General features: G+C 41.3%; 1 protein-coding gene across 1 annotated transcript in view; it reads left to right on the forward strand.

Annotated features, from left to right (window-relative positions):
- Positions 1 to 767: 767 nt before the first annotated feature.
- Positions 768 to 21023, forward strand: part of LOC139183662 (uncharacterized) — a 41239-nt gene continuing 20983 nt past the window's right edge. The window contains exons 1-4 of the mRNA XM_070791657.1: positions 768 to 933; positions 10372 to 10442; positions 14304 to 14400; positions 16820 to 16921. Of these exons, the coding sequence (XP_070647758.1) occupies positions 856 to 933; positions 10372 to 10442; positions 14304 to 14400; positions 16820 to 16921 (348 nt within the window). The 5' untranslated portion in view covers positions 768 to 855. The remainder of the gene's footprint in view (positions 934 to 10371; positions 10443 to 14303; positions 14401 to 16819; positions 16922 to 21023) is intronic.

Here is a 21023-nt window from a genome sequence, read left to right on the forward strand (position 1 = left end):
ATACCTAAGCTCATCTGAAGTTTATACTTTAAAATATTCTTGTCAAGAAACTCTATGTCTAGAATAACAAGTCATTCCACCACTCCTCCCACTCTCAAGTCCTACCCACTCCACCACACACCTTCCCTCTGACACACACTCACATCCATTCCCTACACCCACTTGCCTTCTTCCAAGCCTTCACAGAGCTGTTCCCTCTGCTTAGACTGTCCTACCTTTCTTCCCCACTTAAGAGAACCCCAACCCATCCTCCCCAATGGGACAGTGACTTCAAAATCTTTGCTCCCTCTCCCAAAGAGGATTAGCTGCGTCCACTCCAGCATGTGTGATCAGTTTATCTTTCTGTCAGATCGCACATCCACCACTTGAGATTGGCATTTGCCTGCCTCTTTGACCACTACTAGAACATGAACTCCTCAAAATCAGGGTCTGGAACGTACTTCTGCATATCTGTTCATCTAAGTACTTAGGGAGCGCACAGTGGGAGTTCAAAAAGTGCTTGTTGAATTCATGAATGAATTTCCTTTTAAATCAAGGTCGATATTTCATATGTCCTAGATTGTGAATGAATCATATGTACGTAAACACTGCGAAGTAACTGGCTCTTAAATGAGTTTAAGAATGACTACGAAGAAAGGCTTCACTCACCCAAACCCAGTTTTTTCAGAGACCTCGCCCGGTTTCATCTGTTTCAGCCCAGGCAAGAGATGGCCCCGCCTCCCTGCCTGCCAATCAACCGGCCCTCGCGCCTGCGCAGACATCGTCCTCTCACGAAGCCCCGCCCCAGTCACCGCCCCGAGACTGTTGCGGGCGGTTAGATGTGGCGGGAGCTCTTCCTTCATTAGCTCGCCCAGTATGACGATCACCTACAGCTGCATTGCAAATGGCCGAGCGGTCCTAGCGGAGCTGGCCCTAACCGGCGGGTCTTATCAGGTACCCCTCCGTCGGCTCCTCAGCCTTCGGCCTTCTCAGATTCCACCTTTCGAGGGTGGCGCCCACCGGACCCGCTCAAGGGCGGTCCCGACCGGGCTGAGGGGCGTGTGGCCCCGCCCCCGTGAACGGCCTGGCTGGTGAGCTGTGAATCCCTGGCGGGAGCCACTCACACTCTCCGGCGGCCGAGCCGCAAGTGCGCCGCCCAGGGGTTAGTGTTGGTGCTGCATGCGACGTACTTGAAGGTGACTTGGCTGTCACGTTTAATTCCGGAGACCCCTTAAAGATTTTCTCTCCCCCGCGGAGAAATGGCCTGCAGTTCAACACACGTTTATGAACATGGTTTAGTTGCAAAATCCCAGAGTCATGGTGTAAGGGAACAATACAACAATGAAAACCGCCCCTGGAGCTGTCCTTTTATACCCAAGGGCTGCATTCAGTCCTCCTGCAGTGTGTAATAAGTATTTCAATGGACGTAGAGAGAGATTGCTACGGTAGCACTCGGGATGGATGACTGCTTGGCAACCAAAGAGATGATGGTGGGGTACTTGGCTTAAAAGCATTCCAAGAGTTCGCCGTAGCCTGGAGCAGCATGGTGGGCTTGGGGAAACCTCAAGAACCTCAGGTGTGGCTTGAGCGCAGCGTCGCAATATATGAGGGGCTAACGACAAGGTCAGAAAAGTGAACAGAGACTAGTTAATGAAAGGTCCTACATTAAGTTGGTTCTCTTATCCTAGAGATACCAGGGAGCAGGTCAAGATTTATAAATAGAGAAATGACAATATCTGATCCATTTTCTGGGAAATTTGGTATGGTTACAACATAGAAGGTGGTTTAGAGGAAAGAGAGACAGTTGGGATGGTGTTTTTATAGTTTATCCAGACGATCAAAGAGCCTGAGCTAAGGCAAAGACAGTGCAGAAGGAAAGGAATGGACAGATACTAAACAGACTTTGCCAACTAGTCCTCAGGAGTTAATGACTGGTAGTATATGTAGGACAGAAAACAGGGCCATGCTTAGGAGGAATCTCAGGGTTTGTTTGTTTAATATTTGTTTATTTTTTTGGCTACGCTGGGTCTTAGCTGAGGCATGAGGGATCTAGTTCCCTGACCAGGGATGGAACCTGGGCCGGCTGCATTGGGAGCTCGAAGTTTTAGCAACTAGACCATCAGGGAAGTCTTCAGGGTTTTTGTTGTTTCCTTTTTTTTTTTTTTAATCTTTTTACCCACAGCTTTATTGAGATATAATTGACATACAACACTGTGTAAGTTTAAGGTGTATAGTTTCTCCATTTGTTTTCTTAAGTGGTATGAAACAAGAGGGCAGCTACAGATGGAGGAAGAGGATTGTGGGAGAAGGAGTTAGGAGAGGGACTGCAGGGAGGAGAGTACAAGTTGGGACAAGTAGAATTTTGTGGCCATTTGGAAACAGTCCATCTGTTTGTGTATTTATTCCTCCATCTTATTCCCAAAAGATTTAAGTTGTAAACATGTCCAACAGGTCAAAGATAACACTTAAAGATGGTAGAAGTGGGTAAGACTGCCCAAGAAAAGGAAAGAGAGTGAGAAGAGAATAGCACCAGAAGGCTGGACACTATTAAGAATAGAATAGAGAGACTTCCCTCCTGGTCCAGTGGCTAAGACTCCCATGTTCCCAATGCAGGAGGCCGGAGTTCGATCCCTGATCAGGGAACTAGATCCTGCATGTCACAACTAAGACCCAACATGGGCAAATAAATAATTCAATAAATATAAATGTAATTTAAAAAAATTCAATAGAATAGAGAGGTGGGTCACCAAACAGGAGCAATGATATTCTGAAAGCCAAGAGAAAAAAGTTACAAGAATGTTTTGTGCCCCAGAGAAGTTGAATAAGAGCCAACTTGGACAGTTAGGAGATGATAAGTGATCTTACTGATAGTGGTAGAGGTGGAGGAAGAAGACATTGCTTTAGGCCAAGTCGGGGGAAAAGCAGAAACAGTGACAGGTTTTATTTTCTTGGGCTCCAAAATCACTGCAGATGGTAACTGCAGCCATGAAATTAAAAGACATTTGCCTCTTGGAAGAAAAGTTATGACAGCGTATTAAAAAGCAGAGACATCAGTTTGCTGACATAAAGTCAAAGCTATGGTTTTTCCAGGAGTCATGTATAGACGTAAGAGTTGGACCATAAAGAAGGCTGAGGGCTGAAGAATTGATGCTTCTAATTGTGGCTCTGGAGAAGACTCTCAAGAGTCCCTTGGACAGCAAGGAGATCAAATCAGTCAATCCTAAAGGAAATTAGTCCTGAATATTCATTGGAAGGATTGATGCTGAAGTTGAAACTCCAACACTTTGGCCATCTGATGCGAAGAGCCAACTCACTGGAAAAGACCTTGATGCTGGGAATGATTGAGGGTGGGAGGAGACCAAGGATGAAATGATTGGATGGCATCACCAACTCAATGGACATGAGTTTGAGCAAACTCTGGGAAACAGTGAAGGACAGGGAAGCCTGGCGTGCTGCACTCTATGGGGTTGCAAAGAGCCAGGCAAGACTTAGCAGCTGAACAACAACAAGTGAATGGGAGATGGAAGCAGGGAGAATGCAGTTAGACTGTTCTTTCAAGAATTTAGAGAGGGAATGAGAGAGGCCAACAGCTAGAAGAAGCTTGGTCCAGGAAAGGCTTCATTTGTTAATATAGGGAGAGCTTTCACATGTTTGTAGGCTAATGGAGAGAAGAGGTGCAAATTTTTGTGGAGAGGGCAGTTATTGAGAGAATAAGACCTGAAGGAGCACGAAGGGTTGGAATCCAATGTGGCAGTAGAGAAGTGAGCCTTGGATTAGAGGAATGCAGTCTTTCTCTTGGGGAAAGGAGGGGTGTGGATGTAGACATGGAACGTAAGTCTCCTTCTGAGGCTTGTCTCTGTGCCAGTCCCTTAAATGCTGTGTTCCTCAGGGTTCTAACTTCAGTCCTCTTTTTTACTTGACACATTCATTCACACTCTTGGATTACTTTTGCTTTGATCACTGCCAAATCCACTTCCAAAGTATTCACCTCTCTGCACCGTCAGATTGTCTAATAGAGGTTCAAGCGTGTGATGTCCAGCACTAAATTCATTCTTTCCTAGCAGATTCCTCCTCCTGTATTTTTAATGTTGCTGGACAGCTCTGCCAAACCATTCAAGCTGGAAACTGGGAGTCACTTTCCATTTTTCCCTCTTCTATAACCCTCACATCTGTTCTTTGCTGCCAAGTTCTATCATTTCCGTCTTGTGAGTATATCTCGAATCTGCCTCCTTGTGTCAGAACCACATCTCATCATGGCCCTCATTACTTCTCATCAGGGTCATTGAAAATGCCCCCTAACTCATCTCCCAGACTTCAGCCTTGTTCCTCTCAAAACCAGCCTCCACATTGCTACTCAGGAGACTGTTCCTAAAAGCAAATATGATCATGTCACTCCCTTGCTTCAAATCATCAGGTGGCAACTGATTACTTTCATCATAAAGTTCACTGTCCTCAGACTGGCATTCACGGCCCTCCTGGTAGGGCTTCTCCATGACTATCTCCTCTTCTGCACCCCCCGGGTGTCCCACCCACCCTGAACTTCACACCGCTCTCCAGTCTGACCAAGGTCTCCATTCACATCCCCTGTCCCCACTCCCTAGAACCCACTTGTCTCCATTTTTTAGCAGTATCACCTCTTCTGTGCTTTGAGATGTTTCTGCATTCCTCCTCGAAGCTTCCTCAATGCCCAGGCTAATTTACATCCCTTTAACAAACTACTTGCCAGGCTGAACTGGAATCTTCTTTTACTTATCGGTCTCTGCCATTGTACTTCTTCAGGACAGGGACTGTTTTCATCTCTGCCCTTATAGTGTGTGATGCCTAGACATAGTAGATTCTCAATAACCATTTGATTAGTTATGAAGACACAGGGTCAGAAGGTTGAAGGAGTTTATAAGCCCAATGGACTCTCTGTATGAAGCATGCAGAGAGATAAGAGAGTGGAAGGTAGTGGAGGACAGGATTAAAGGTCTGAAACGACTGCTGTGTGGAAGGCTGACCAGGGAGAAGAAGGCACTTTATGGCACAGTTCTGTCATATATTCCTTCAGTGCTAAATATTGATGTCACAAATGTGTTATACTCATTAGAAAATACTAGTACCAACCAAAGCGTAATCATGAAATCAAATAGAGCTGGACAGGACTGTAGAGATGATCTTTTTGTTTTGTTTTAATTTTTAATGGAGTACTATTGCTTTATAATGTTGTGTTAGTTTCTTTTTTTAACTTTTCCTTTGAACTGGGGGATTACCGATTAACAAACAGTATTGTGACAGTTTCAAGTGAGCAACAAAAGTACCCAGCCATGTATACCACACGTATCCATTTTCCCTCAAAGTCCCCTCCCATCCTGGCCACCACACAACAATAATGTTGTGTTATTAATAGCTTCTTGGCAAAGGAAATGGCAACCTACTCCACTATTCTTGCCTGGAGAATTCCATGGACAGAGGAGCCTGGTGGGCTGCAGTCCATGGGATGCAAAGAGTTGGACACGACTGAGCACACAGCACATTAATAGCTTCTACTGTACAGCAAAGTGAATTAGCTATATGTATACATAAGTGCGTACGTGCTAAGTTGCTTCAGTTGTGTCCGATTCTGTGCGAACCCATAAACTGCAGCTCCCCAGGCTCTGCTGTCCATGGGATTCTCCAGGCAGGAATACTGGAGTGAGTTGCCATTTCCTTCTCCAGGGGATCTTTCCGACCCAGGGACCAAACCTGTCTCTTAGCCTCCTGCATTGGCAGGCAGGCTCTTTACCACTGGCGCCACCTGGGAAGCCCATGCGTGTACATATCCCCTTTTGCAGATTTCCTTCCCGTCCATTTAGGTCACCACAGAGTGCTGAGTCGAGTTCCCTGTGCCATACAGTAGGTTCTCATTCCAGTACTTAGTCACTCAGTCGTGTCCGACTCTTTGCGACCCCATGGACTATAGCCCACCAGGTTCCTCTGTCCATGGGGATCCTCCAGGCAAGAATACTTGCCATGCCCTCCTCCAGGGGATGTTCCCAACCCAGAGATTGAACCCAGATCTCCCGCATTGCAGGCAGATTCTTTACCCTCTCAGTCACCAGTGAAGCCCAAGAACACTAGAGCTTTGCAACCCCATGGACTGTAGCCTGCCAGGCTCCTCTGTCCATGGAATTTTTTCATGCAAGAACATTGGAGTAGATTGCCATTTCCTTCTCCAGGGGATCTTCTTGACCCAGGGATCAAACCCACGTCTCCTGCGTCTCCTGTGTTGGCCGGTGGATTCTTTACCACTGCGCCACCTTGGAAGCCCATTTTATACATAGTAATGTATATATGTCAGTCCCAATCTCCCAATTCATCCCACCACCACCCTTTTCCCACTAGGTGTCCATACGTTTGCTCTCTCTGTTTGTGTCTCTGTTTCTTGTAGAGCTCATCTTGCCCAGTCCCTTCATTCTTCATGCATGGAAGCAGACCCAGACAAGTCATCTTCTTACACTGTGAGCACGTCAATCCCAGAAACAGCACTAGTGCCTCGTGTGTCAGTTATTTTACTACCTTACGTCGCCACTTGCTTTGTTTCAGATTTTTCTGATTTTGTAGTTTGCGTACTCTAAAAGAGGCACTTTGGAAAAGCTAGGGGAATATGTTCCAGTGTTGAGAACAGAGTAACTGAAAGATTATGTATTCTCTTAATTCCTTTAATGTTTCTTAGGAAATCATTTTCTACAGAATACACTTGGATTTTTCAGGTAATACCAAGAATTTCAAGTTTTACTTTCTCCCAACTCATTAATAATAAGCTCTTCTCTCCCAAAAAGTTTTTCTTTCAAGCACCATTTTCTGCAAATGGAAAAGTTAATCGGGAGCATGCCTATTCAAGTCTTCTTATGTCATTTTCAGGTTCCTTTCATGCTTCTAAAGTCAATTAATGGGATTCCATATAATTCGATATAGTTAAGGTATTCTGGATAATCATGTGTGTGCTTGCTTGCTAAGTCTCTTCAGTCGTATCTGAGTCTTTGCAACCCCATGGAATGTAGCCCACCAGCCTTCTCTCTTCATGGGATTCTCCAGGCAAGAATGCTGGAGTGGGTTGCCATGCCCTCCTCCCTGAATAATCATAATACCTTGCAAATTTTCCCCAAAGAATGAGCCTTATAATAAACAGGTAGAAGAAATCTTAACAATTATTTTTTACACAAATACATCAGTGAATAATAATGAATACAATTTTTATCTTAATCAAAAAAAAGAAGACTGCATAGTTTATCAGAAACTAAAAGCTGAATTCTTTTAGTCAATTAACATTTTACATATAGCTTCACGGAGGTCACTGAAAAGATGTTTGATTAGATACTCCAATCCCCAGTCATATTCAGTTCAGTTGCTAACTCATGTCCAACTTTTTGTGACTCCATGGAGTGCAGCACACCAGGCCTCCCTGTCCATCACCAACTCCCTGAATTTGCTTAAACTCATGTCCATTGAATTGGTGATGCCATCCAACCATCTCATCCTGTCATCCCCTTTTCCTCCCATCTTCAGTCTTTCCCAGCATCAGGGTCTTTTCCAAGGAGTCAGTTTTTCACATCAGGTGGCCAAAGGATTGCAGTTTCAGCTTCAGCATCAGTCCTTCCAATGAATATTCAGGATGATTTGCTTGAGGATGGACTGGTTGGCTTTCCTTGGAGTTTAAGGGACTCTCAAGAGTCTTATCCAACACCGCAGTTCAAAAGCATCAATTCTTTGGCACTCAGCTTTCTTTTTAGTCCAACTCTCACATCCATACATGACTACTGGAAAAACCATTGCTTTGGCTAGATGGACTTTTGTCGGCAAAGTAATGTCTCTGCTTTTTAATATACTGTCTAGATTGGTCATAGCCTTTCTTCCAAGGAGCAAGCGTGTTTTAATTTCATGGCTGCAGTCACCATCTGCGGTGGTTTTGAAGCCCCAAAATATAAAGTCTCTCACTGTTTCCACTGTTTCCCCATCTATTTGCCATGAAGTAATGGGACCAGATGCCACTTAGTTTTCTGAAGGTTGAGTTTTAAGTCAACTTTTTCACTCTCCTCTTTCACTTTCCTCAAGAAGCTCTTTAGTTTTTCTTCGTTTTCTGCCATAAGGGTGGTGTCATCTGCATATCTGAGGTTATTGCTATTTCTCCCAGCAGTCTTGATTCCAGCTTGTGCTTGATCCAATCCAGCATTTCTCATGATGAAGTCTGCATATAAGTTAAATAAGCAAGGTGACAATATACAGCCTTGACATACTCCTTTCCCAGTTTGGAAGCAGTCTATTGTTCTATGTTAAGTTCTAACTGTTGCTTCTTGACCTGGATACAGATTTCTCAGGAGGCAGGTCAGCTGGTCTGGTATTCCCATCTCTTGAAGAATTTTCCACAGGTTGTTGTGATTTACACAGTCAAAGGCTTTGGTATAGTCAATAAAGCAGAAGTAGATGTTTCTCTGGAGCTCTCTTGCTTTTTCAATGATCCAACGGATATTGGCCATTTGATCTCTGATCCCTCTGCCTTTTCTAAATCCATCTTGAATATCTAGAAGTTCATAGTTGAGAACTTTGAGAATTACTTTGCTAGTATGTGAGATGAGTGCAACTGTGCGGTAGTTTGAACATTCTTTGGCATTGCCTTTCTTTGGGATTGGAATGAAAACTGACCTTTTCCGTCCTGTGGCCACTGCTGAGTTTTCCAGATTTGCTGACATATTGTCAGCATCATCTTTTAAGATTTGAAATACCTCAACTAGAATTCCATCACCTCCACTAGCTTTGTTTGTAGTGATGCTTCCTAAGGCCCACTTGACTTTACATTCCAGGATGTCTGGCTCTTCATGAGTGATCACACCATTTGGTTACCTTGGTCGTGAAGATCTTTTTGTACAGTTCTTCTGTGTGTTCTTGCCACCTCTTCTTAATACCTTCTGCTTCTGTTAGGTCCATACCACTTCTGTCCTTTATTGAGCCCATCTTTGTATGAAATGTTCCCTTGGTATCTCTAATTTTCTTGAAGAGCTCTCTAGTCTTTCCCATTCTGTTGTTTTCCTCTATTTCTTTTCATTGATCACTGAGGAAGGCTTTCTTCTCTCTCCTTGCTATTCTTTGGAACTCTGCATTCAAATGGGTATATCTTTCCTTTTCTCCTTTGCCTTTCACTTCTCTTCTTTTCATAGCTGTTTGTAAGGCCTCCTCAGACAACCATTTTGCCTTTTTGCATTTCTTTTTCTTGGGGATGGTCTCGATCACTGCTTCTGTATAATGTCATGAACCTCTGTCCATAGTTCATCAGGCACTCTATCAGATCTAATCCCTTGAATCTATTTGTCACTTCCACTGTATAGTCATAAGGGATTTGATTTAGGTCATACTTGAATGGTCTAGTGGTTTTCCCTATTTTCTTCAATTTAAGTCTGAATTTGGCAATAAGGAGTTCATGATCTGAGCCACAGTCAGCTCCTGGTCTTGTTTTTGCTGACTGTATACAGCTTCTCCATCTTTGGCTGCAAACAATATAATCAATCTGATTTAGGTATTGACCATCTTGTGATGTCCATGTGTAGAGTCTTCTCTTGTGTTGTTGGAAGAGGGTGTTTGCTATGACCAGTGCATTCTCTTGGCAAAACTCTCTTAGCCTTTGCCCTGCTTCATTCTGTACTCCAAGGCCAAATTTGCCTGTTACTCCACCTATGTCTTGACTTCCTACTTTTGCATTTCAGTCCCCTATAATGAAAAGGACATATTTTGGGGGTGTTAGTTCTAGAAGGTCTTGTAGGTCTTCATAGAATTGTTCAACTTCAGCTTCTTCAGCATTATTGGTTGGGGCATAGGCTTGGTTTACTGTGATATTGAATGGTTTGCCTTGGAAATGAACAGAGATCATTCTGTCGTTTTTGAGACTGCACCCAAGTACTGCATTTCAGACTCTTTTGTTGACTATATTAACAATAACCAGTCATGTTAATAATGTGTTATAAAAATGACTAATTAGTGCATCTTATATCTGCACACTTATATGTATAAAAACAAAATATATGTATATTTAGTAGTAGTAATGTCAGTTGCTCAGTCATGTCCACCTCTTTGGGACCCCATGGACTGTAGCCCACCAGGCTCCTCTGTATATGGAATTCTCCAGGTAAGAGTACTGAAGTGGGTTGCCATTCCCTTCTCCAGGGGATCTTCCCAAACCAGGGGTGTAATTTTAGTATATTCCTTTAGATTCATATGCCTATTTCATGATAACTTGTCTCTTACCATGCATTATGAATAACTACCCATCAGTTCTCCTAGTAAACAGTTGTTCCTTAATAAAAAGAACATTCGTAAATTAAGGAGATGAATAATGAATGGCACTACAATATTCTATGTAAATGCTAACAATTTTTTTTTTAGGAAGCAGCAGCAGCAGTGCTTAAGCTAGTACTTCTTAGAGCTGAACCAAAGACCATGATTCAAATGGGAAGGTAAGTTATATTCTAATAAAGTCTACTTTTTAATCATTACCAGCTGATAATTGGGCTGGGTTCCCCTGGTGGCTCAGTGATAAAGAATCCACCTGCCAATGCAGGAGATGCAGGTTCAATCCCCGGGTCAAGAAGATCCCCTGGAGAAGGAAATGGCAACCCACTCCAATATTCTTGCCTTGGAAATCCCATGGACAGAGGAGCCTGACGGCCAGTCCATGGGGTTCAACTCTTTTGAACTACTGACTAAACAACAACCACCACAAACTGATAATTATAATGATAATGACATGGGGGGAAATACTTATCACACAGACTCTCGACTGAATCCCCAGAAATGAAGGTATAAAATTATGAATGGTAAGGATGACATTAAATTCAAGAAAGTGGTTACCTCTACAAAGAGAAGGGAGAAGAAATTGAGGAACAGTATATGGGGGACATTAATTGTATCTGTAACACTTTGACTGAACAGTAGGGCTACAAATGTTCTTATCTTATTCTCTGTACCTTTTTTGGTATACCAAAATATTTCGTTAATAAAAAGGGCAATTTCCACTTTAAAATATCTTTAATAAGATCATTCTACTTTACTTGAGACATTATATGATGTGGCTTAAACCATGTATTGTCCCAAGTAAATATTTTGCTAGTAAAAGAACAAGTGGGGAATAGTGAAAGTGAAAATCACTCAGTTGTATCTGACTCTTTGTGACCCCGTGGACTGTAGCCTGCCAGGTTCCTCTGTCCATGTAATTCTTCAGGCCAGAATACTGGAGTGGGTAGCCATTCCCTTCTCCAGGGGATCTTCCCAACCCAGGAATCAAAACCAGGTCTCCCGCATTACAGGTGGAAGGCTCTTTACCATCTGAGCCACCAAGGAAGCCCAATTTCTTTTTTTTTTTTTTAGACTCATCATTGTTTTTTAAAGAGGAGGTTTGTTTTAGCTTACACTTAATGTAAAGACACATTAAATGAATGCACAGTTTTATGAAGTTTCTCAAAGGACTCACTCCCAGCAACCAGCTGCAACTACCAGCTAAGCCAAAGAATAGATCTCTGCCAACTACCCAAAAACTCCCCACCATGATACCCCATTCACAACTTCCTCCCTCTCCCCCAAATCAACAACCATTCCAACTTCTGCAGCAGTCACTTATCCTATTTCTTCATCACCTGAGCACCTGAATATGCATCTTCAGGCAAAAGAGCCCAGTCCCGCCCATTTTTTAGTTTGGTGTCTTTTAAGTCTCTTTAATCCACATATTGCCCTTACATGCCTTTCCTTTCCTTACAATTTATTGTTGAAGAACCTACAGAGTTTCCCGCAGTCTGGTTTTGCTGATTGCATATTCAAAATTAAGTTCATCCTGATCAAAGCAGTTGGATCCAGTGACTTGATCCCTTTGGCAAGACTGTAGGTTTTTCATCAGTTTTTGATCTGCGGGTGCATCATTCTGCCTTTTGGCATATAGCACCCATTGATATTCATGGCCTATACCCTAGAGCCATTAATTTATTGGGGGTTGCAAAATAGTAATATTCTAGTTTTGTTTTACTTGCTAGCTGGAATGATGTGAAAAAGGGATTCTCTCCTCCATTTGCTTACCTATATCAAACATTCTAATTTGAATCTTTTGAGGACCTCTTCCCTGGTCTCCAGACTTGTATACCTAACCATTCATTCCATATCTCTAGAGGATGTCTAATGGACATCTCCAACTTAGGTTCAAAGTCAAGCCTCCTCTTGAAGTTGTCCCCACATCACCTCTCCAATTCCTCAGGTCTAAAACTTCTATGATCCTTGATTTTTATCTCTTTTACTTCCAAATCTAACCCATCAGCAACTCCTGTTGTCTTTCCCTTCCAAATATATCCACAATCTGACTGCCTCCACCACCATCTCTTGCTGGGGTTACTTGACATCAAGTTAGATTTTTTTTTTCCTTTTTGTTTTTTATTTTTAAGGGTTGCACTCTTAAAGTTTGATTTAATGACATTTTATCATTATGTAAAACATTTGTACGGCTCCAAAGTCAAATCTACAAAACGAGTTTCCTTCAAGAAGTCTCATTTTTGTTCCTTTCTTCATACTATTCTCCCTCTATGTAGGTAACTATTTTGACCAAGTTTTTAGTTTATCATTTTCTTTTTTTTCTTATGTATTTCCTTTATGGTAGCATACGAAAATGACAGATAAATGGTAGTACATCATAAGCACTTTTCTCCGCCTTGCATTTGTCAGCTAACAGTATATCCTGCTGCTGCTAAGTCGCTTCAGTCGTGTCCAACTCTATGTGACCCCATAGACAGTAGCCCAACAGGCTCCCCTGTCCCTGGGATTCTCCAGGTAAGAACACTGGAGTGGGTTTCCATTTCCTTCTCCAATGCATGAAAGTGAAAAGTGAAAGTGAAGTCGCTCAGTTGTGTCTGACTCTTAGCGCCAACCCCATGGACAGCAGCCCACCAGGCTCCTCCATCCTTGGGATTTTCCAGGCAAGAGTACTGGAGTGGGGTGCCATTGCCTTCTCCAAACAGTATATCCTAGACATCACATATTCAAGTTTTTTTAATATTTAAGGACATTTCTGAATGTTATTCACTAAGCATACTAAACATAAATTTAGAATCACATCCAGTATCAATTTACTTCAAATCACATATTCAACTTTTGAAGAGATGATAGAATTAGAAACTCTTTTCCTATAAAGACTCTCCCCAATTTAAAAATAAAAATAAATATTTTTTAAGTCACTAAGTCATGTCTGACTCTTTGTGACCCCATGGACTACCAGGCTTCTCTGTCCATGGAATTCTCCAGGCAAGAATACTGGAGAGAGTTGCCATTTCCTTCTGCAGGGGATTTTCCTGACCCAGGGATCAAACCCATATCTCCTGCTTGGCAGGCGGATTCTTTACCACTGAGCCACCTGGGAAGCCCTAATGGATATTATGCATGTCAACTAATACCATCATTAAAAATATTTGTAGTATATTGTATTCATGATATGATATGAAGGATTTGTTTTGAAAGGGTGCATATTTTAAATTTTCTACCTCTGGGATTATCTTTTCTACATGTTTTGAGATTCCTCATTCTCATATATATCCAGTTTAACATTTGAACATGTCTGTTGCCTATATAACCATTTGGATATAGAGTGTTCAAAAATCACTAGATTAAAGCCTATGCACCAAGCAACTATTTTGCTTCCTATATCCCTAAATTTTCTGGATTGCTGGGCAGTAAAGATGGTGACACTCTCCAAAATCTTATATCCTCCTAAAATGTCTGAGAAGGTACAAAAGGTACTTAGAAACTAAGTGGTCTAAAAAAGGTACACTTTGGATTACTATGGGGAAGTTTAATTCCCCCCTCAACTCATGTTCTCCAGAATATTTGATCTTTGCAGTTTATGACTTTTAAATTCTAATCTGTCATGATAGAAAGCCAAGAACTGCCAAAATTAAGTATGTCTACCTAAAAATATAAGAATACTAAAAGTCAGTGAACAAATAGAATTTTCTGTTTGATCACAGTCTAGATGTAACCTTGGAATGTGAGTGACTTCCATCAAAGGCATGTCAAATATACATATATATGATCAGATTATTAGACTTTTCCCTGTTGTAATTTGTTTTCCTTGATGCAATGTTAAATAGATATTCACATTTTAGAGTTTTTATCTAACATAATTTAATTCTTCATATGTATGAAAGATTTTCTAATTATTTTGATTATAAAAAGTTACCTACATAGTTTTTATACTATTAATGAAAGCTTGAAAACAAAATTCAATTCTCTGTATCAGTACTTAATTTCTTTAATATTATATGTAAATGAATGTATTCTTTTCAAAGCTTTGTCTACCATACTCTCTTTATTGACGGAATCACTTACCTTTGTGCCTCAGACAATGCCTTAGATATTTTAACACCATCTGCATTTCTTAAAAATGTAAGTAATTTCTTATACTACTTTGACTTTTTCAATTACTGAAATTATGAGGTCTGATTTATAGTTTATTAGTAGTAATGTCCCTAGCCAAGAGCAGATCAGCCATCTGTCCATATAGCAGAGCCATTAATGACCTTCAGAGATTTCTCACCCTCACCCTTCACCTATCTCCTGCCTCCACACGTCCCCCCACTCTAAAGCAAGATCTGCAAAGACAATCAACCCAGATCTATCAGAATCTCTCTTTATATTTCTTTTGTCCTTTCAAAGTAGAAAAACTTAAGCTTTAGTATCAATAATATTTAGTATGCTTTCTTAGTAGCTGCTGCTGCTGCTAAGTCACTTCAGTCGTGTCTGACTCTCTGAGACCCCATAGATGGCAGTCCACCAGGCTCCCCGTCCATGGGATTCTCCAGGCAAGAACACTGGAGTGGGTTGCCATTTCCTTCTCCAATGCATGAAAGTGAAAAGTGAAAGTGAAGTCGCTCAGTCATGTCCTACTCTTAGCGACCCCATGGACTGCAGACTACCAGGCTCCTCTGTCCATGGGATTTTCCAGGCAAGAGTACTGGAGTGGGGTGCCATTGCCTTCTCCATTCTCAGTAGCATATGTATTTAATTTTCAAACACATGTAAGATACTTCTGGCAGAAAATGTGAATCAATTACAAGAGTTAAAAAAAATTTTTTAATCATTCATACTACCTTTGTTGTTGTTTTAGTCACTAAGTCGTATCTGACTCTTTTTCAACCCCATCTGCTGTAGCCCACCAGGCTCCTCTTGTCCATGGAATTCTCCAGGCAAGAATACTGGAGTGGGTTGGCATTTCCTTCTCCAGGGGATCTTCCAGACCCAGAAATCAAACCCGAATCTCCTGCACTGCAGATAAATTCTTTTATCACTGAGCCACCTGGGAAGCCCTACATTACCTTCAGGGAATGTTTTATGTAAAAGTTACCAACAAATATAAAATATAAATAGAGTAATTATATGTGTGTACTTATGCAGATATTTGAGATTTTATAAATTTCTTAAAAGGTAATTGCTGCTGCTGCTGCTAAGTAGCTTCAGTCGTGTCTGACTCTGTGCGACCCCATAGACGGCAGCCCACCAGGCTTCCCCGTCCCTGGGATTCTCCAGGCAAGAACACTGGAGTGGGTTGCCATTTCTTTCTCCAATGCATGAAAGAGAAAAGTGAAAGTGAAGTCGCTCAGTCGTGTCTGACTCCTAGCGACCCCATGGACTGCAGCCTACCAGGCTCCTCTGTCCATGGGATTTTCCAGGCAAGAGTACTGGAGTGGGGTGCCATTGCCTTCTCCAAAATTAACATTCTCTAATAGCTATCATCTGTTACTGACGATTACCCAGAATTTGATAACTGCAGTCCATGGGGTTGAAAAGAGTCGGACACAACTGAGCAACTAAGCAACAACAAGAACAAGGTTGTGAAAGGCAGTCTCAGAGACAGACTAGGAATAAACCATTATTCTAGTAATTTTGTGATCCAGATAGTATGCTTGTTTCTTATTTTAAAAAGTAAATAATACTAATCTTCAATTTTATTCACAAGTATATAATTTAGGATAAATATTTTAACAAAGAAATATTAATGGAAAATCAGTCAAGTATATTATACTTATTAATAGATAGTCTCCAGTCATATTCATGAACCATTCATAGATTTTGTTTGCTTAGCTTACCAACTTGTTTTAACACAACTCAAATCTTAACCACATAGAATCAAGGAGTATAAGGCCTAATATTGTAATTCACTCTACCTTTATGCCTAGACAGTTGTTAGCACCTACATGATAAACACTGTTAGCTGTTTAACTGACTAGAATTTTTTTCCCCTCTCTGCCATTATGGAAAAACATCCCAACTTTACCAACTTTTCAAAATCAGGTAACACAAAATTTCTCAACTGCATGATTTTTACCACTGCTTCTGGGATGATAGAGCATTAAGTACAAACAGCTGTCAGAATTCCTTCTTGAAGCTTTGAAATGTCATTTAACAACCCTATAGGGTTAACATTTAGGTGGGTTTGTTTTGTTATCATTGAATGGATTTTGAAAGTAAGGCAGGAGGAGAAAATGAAAGGCGCTTATTTAGAGAATATCATAGACCCCCTATTTTTCCTTGTCTGCCAGAGGTAACATCTGTGAGTCCCAAGTCCCGAGAAATATCAACACCAAAGAATCAAGGTACACCTGCAGTCTCATGATATGAGATACGAGCAGTTTTCATTATACTGCATCTTTAAAATAGAAACATACCCTGCCACCAAAAATCTAGAACTGTTCTGTTTTCTCTTATTGCAAGTTTCTACCAGACTTTGCTTCAAATTAACACTTGTTTTGTAATTCTATGGTTGAAATTATCTACACAGTTTAAATATTTCCATTGATTTCTCCAGGTTAGTGAGACTTTTCTGAAAAATCCTTTGATGTCACAAGAACATTTTTCTCCTTCAAATGCAGTTGCTGCAGATTTTCAACAAGTATTAGGAAAGTATATGGTATGTAACCTCTAACTGTATTCCTAAACATTGTCAGGGAGACTTCCCCAGTGGTCCACTGGGTAGGACTCCAGCCTCCACTGCAAGGGGCCCAGATTCAGTCCCTGGTCAGGGAGCTATGATTCTCCAAGCCATGCAGCGTGGCCAAAAAAAAAAACATGTCAGTATCACTTCTGAAAAATCAGTTAGGAGTTTAAGAGCTGTTAAGATGAATGAGAACTAAGAAGAACTTTTATCTTTCTATAATGGAAAGGAAAGATATCCACGATATCTTGGTAAGTAAATAAAGCAAGAGAGAGAAAATATATATGGCATACTATTATTTACTTACCATCCTGATATACAACCATTTTAAGCAAAAGGAATAAATACAAGTATATGTGTTGCTTATAGTGAAAAAGGGGAGGATGGAGAGACAAGGGAAGGATAAACTGAAAACATGCCTCTAAGGGATGAGGATGAGAATAGAAACTAGACCTCTGTGAACGAAACCTGTCTTGCAAATTTGACTTGGAACTACATAAACATTTTACGCAGTTTTAAAAATTGTAAAATATTTACACAATCATTCTGTACATATTTTACATACATATAAAATTATTAAATATTTTAAAAGTAGGCCCTCAGCAGAAATTAACATTGTAAATCAACTATACTTCAATAAAATTTGTTTTAAAAAGGAGTCCTGGGACTTCCCTGGCAGTCCAGTGATTAAGATGCCACACTTCCACTGCAGAGGTGTGGGTTCGATCCCTGGTCTGGGACCTAAGATATCACATGCCCCATGGCACAGCCAAATATTAAAAAAAAAAAAAAAGTCCCTAATAAGTGAAATAAAACAGTGACAAGAAGGCAAATGACGTGTGATTCAACTTACATGAGGTACATAGAGTATCAGATTTAGAGACAGAAAGTAGAAGGTTGGTTGCCAGAGCCTGGGTGGAAGGGAGCAGGAAGAATTGTGTTTAATGGATATACAGTTTCAGTTTAGGAAAATAAAAAAATCCAGGAGATAGATGGTGGTGACAGTTGTATAGCAATCTGAGTATACTTAATGCACTGAACCATACAGTTAAAATGGTTAAAATTGAACATTTTATAAAGTTTTTTCTTTTCTTGAAGTATATAAGAATATATATTTTGAACAATATTGTATAAATTACTGTGGTACAAAACAGTGATTCACAATTTTTAAAGGTTATACTCCATTTATAGTTATTATAAAATATTGGCTGTATTTCCTGTGTTGTACAGTATATCCTTGTAGCTTATTTTGTACTTAATAATTTGTACTTCTTAATCTCCTGCACCTAACTCCCCTCCCGCCTTTCCTGTCCCCACCGGGAGCCACTAGTTCATGCCTTTTATCTGTTAGTCTGGTTCTTTTATGTTATATGCACTAGTTTGTTATGTTTTTTAAATTCCACATATGAGTGATGTCATATAGGATTTCTCTTTCTCTAGCTGACTTATTTCATTTAGCATATCGCACTCCAAGTCCATTCATGCTGCTGCAAGTGGCAATATTTTATTCTTTTTAAAAAATTGTATTTATTTATTTTTGGCTGCACAGGGTCTTCGTTGCTGCACAAGGGCTTTCTCTAGTAGCCGTGTGCGGGGGCTCCTCTTCCTTGTGGCGCACGGACTTATTGCAGTGGCTTCTCTTGTTGCAGAGCACGGGCTCTAGAGCACACGAACTTCAGTAATTGCAACACGAGGGCTCAGTGATTCCAGCTCAGGGGCCCTCGAGCATGGGCTCAGTAGTTGTGGCACAGGGGCTTAGTTGCGGTTGTGGCATGTGGGATTCTTCCTGGGCCAGGGATTGAACCTGTGTCCCCTGCATTGGCAGGCAGACTCCCAACCTCTGAACCACCAGGGAAGCCCCATGGTTTTGTTTTTAAGAAAAAAACAAGGCCATAGCTTTTAGAGGTACAAACTCAAGCGTTTACAGATTAAAATAATAGACTGCCTAGGATTTCCTTTAAAATAATACATTTGGGGAAGGGGTAGTCAGTAGTAGGGGCTTCCCTCGTGGTTCAGACAGTAAAGAACCTACCTGTAGTGTGGGAGACCTGGGTTCAATCCCTGAGTTGAGAAGATCCCCTGGAGAAGGGAATGGCTACCCACTCCAGTCTTCTTGCCTGGAGAATCCCAACAGAGGAGCCTGGCGGGCTACAGTCCCTGGGGTTGCAGAGTCAGATGCAACTGAGCAACTAACACTTTGACTTTTCAATCAGTAGTAAGACAGACAGAAATAAGATTGGCCACGTGTTGATAACTGCTGAAACTAGGTATGGGTACACTAAACAATTCACTCTTTCTGTATATGTTTGAACTTTTCCATAATAAAAAAAAAAAATTGGCCACACCTTGCAGCTTGTGGGATCTGGGTTCCCCAACCAGGGATCAAACCCTTGCCTCCTGCAGTGGAAGCTCAGAGTCCAAACCACTGGACCACCAGGGAATTCCCCATAATAAAATGTTTTAAGTATGCCCCATAATAAAATGTTTTAAAACAGTTCATTTTCTGTTTATGTGTAACAAATCACCACGAGTCAGCAGCCCCAAGCAGCACACATTTATTACGTCACCGTTCCTGTGGGTCAGGAGTCGTGTAACTGGGATTTTCGGCTCAGGGTCTCGCCAGGCTGCCGTCAGTGTGTCAGCCCAGCTGTGTTCTCATCTGTTAGCGCTGGGGGAGAATCTGCCTCCAGCCTCATTCAGCTTGTTGCAGAATTGATTTCCTAAGAACTGCGTGAGGACTGCAGCTTTTTGCTGGCTGTTGGCTGGAGGACACCCTCGGTCCTAAGACTGATAGCAGTTCTTTATCACCAGGACATCCTCAGCACACATGCTTGCTTCTTCAAGGCCAGCAGAGGAATCGCTCATTCCAGTCTGCTGAATGACATAATATGATAATCACAGGAGTGACATCCATCACCTTTTCTTCCGTTCACTAAGGGCAAATCACACTGAAGGGAGGGGATGTTACAAAGATGTGACTCCATGGGGGTCCCTATAGCGTGTGTCCACCACAATGCCTGAAAAAATAATGAAGGATAGATATATCAAATTTACATACTGTTCTATGGAGAATTCTGCAGTATTCATCACAGCCAAAATCTATTATTAACATGCTCCCTGAAAACCAGTTACCCTGCGAAAATATGCACATGTTAAGCAGTTAACACAACTGACATCAAAGAAATTTCTGTTTAACATTTATAAACTAACCCAATGAGCTTTAAATCTGTAGAAAGTTTTTATGAAAGTTGTTGACTTTTTAATGCTGTAATTAACAAAATGCACACAGGGAAAAAAGTATTTTTGAGGCAGTTTTAAATATTTATATATATGTGTGTGTGTGTATATATATATGTGTGTGTGTGCCAAATAACATTGAATGGACTATGAATACATTATATTAACAAAATTTAAATGATTCTCTTAGAATAAAGGAAATGGCAACCCACTCCAGTATTCTTGCCTGGAGAATCCCGTGGACAGAGGAGCCTGGTAGGCTGCAGTCCATGGGGTCACTAAGAGTCAGACGTGACTGAGCGACTTGACTTTCACTTTACACTTTCATGCCTTGGAGACAGAAATGACAACCCACTCCAGTGTTCCTGCCTGGAGAATCCCAGGGACAGAGGAGCCTGGTGGGCTGCCGTCTATGGGGTTGCACAGAGTCAGAAACAACTGCAGCAACTTAGCAGCAGCAGCAGCTTAGATTAAAAAGAGTAAACATTTTTAAAAGGAGAGAAAAAGGGAAAAGAAATAAAAAGAAAAATCAAAGATTCACCATTTATCTTGACTGTGTCTTAATAAAAATTTTAACCTGTGAGCCACAGAGGCATCTACCTAACATTTCTTAGCACACGCCACCAAAACCTTATTTCCAAACAAGGTCACATTCATAGGTATCCAGAATCAGGACTTGAAAGCATGCTTTTAGGGGGACACAGTTCAACTAGCAGCTCCCTCTTTTCTAAATCCAACTGGTGAGCTCCTCACAGAATGTCAGTCCTAAGTTGCACGGTCCAGTGACCAAGAGGAGAGTTCTGTTTAAGGTGGATGTGATCACTTGCCAAAGCATAGGGGA

Source organism: Bos indicus, chromosome 6, assembly GCF_029378745.1.
Source record: "Bos indicus isolate NIAB-ARS_2022 breed Sahiwal x Tharparkar chromosome 6, NIAB-ARS_B.indTharparkar_mat_pri_1.0, whole genome shotgun sequence".
Classification (NCBI taxonomy): domain Eukaryota; kingdom Metazoa; phylum Chordata; class Mammalia; order Artiodactyla; family Bovidae; genus Bos; species Bos indicus.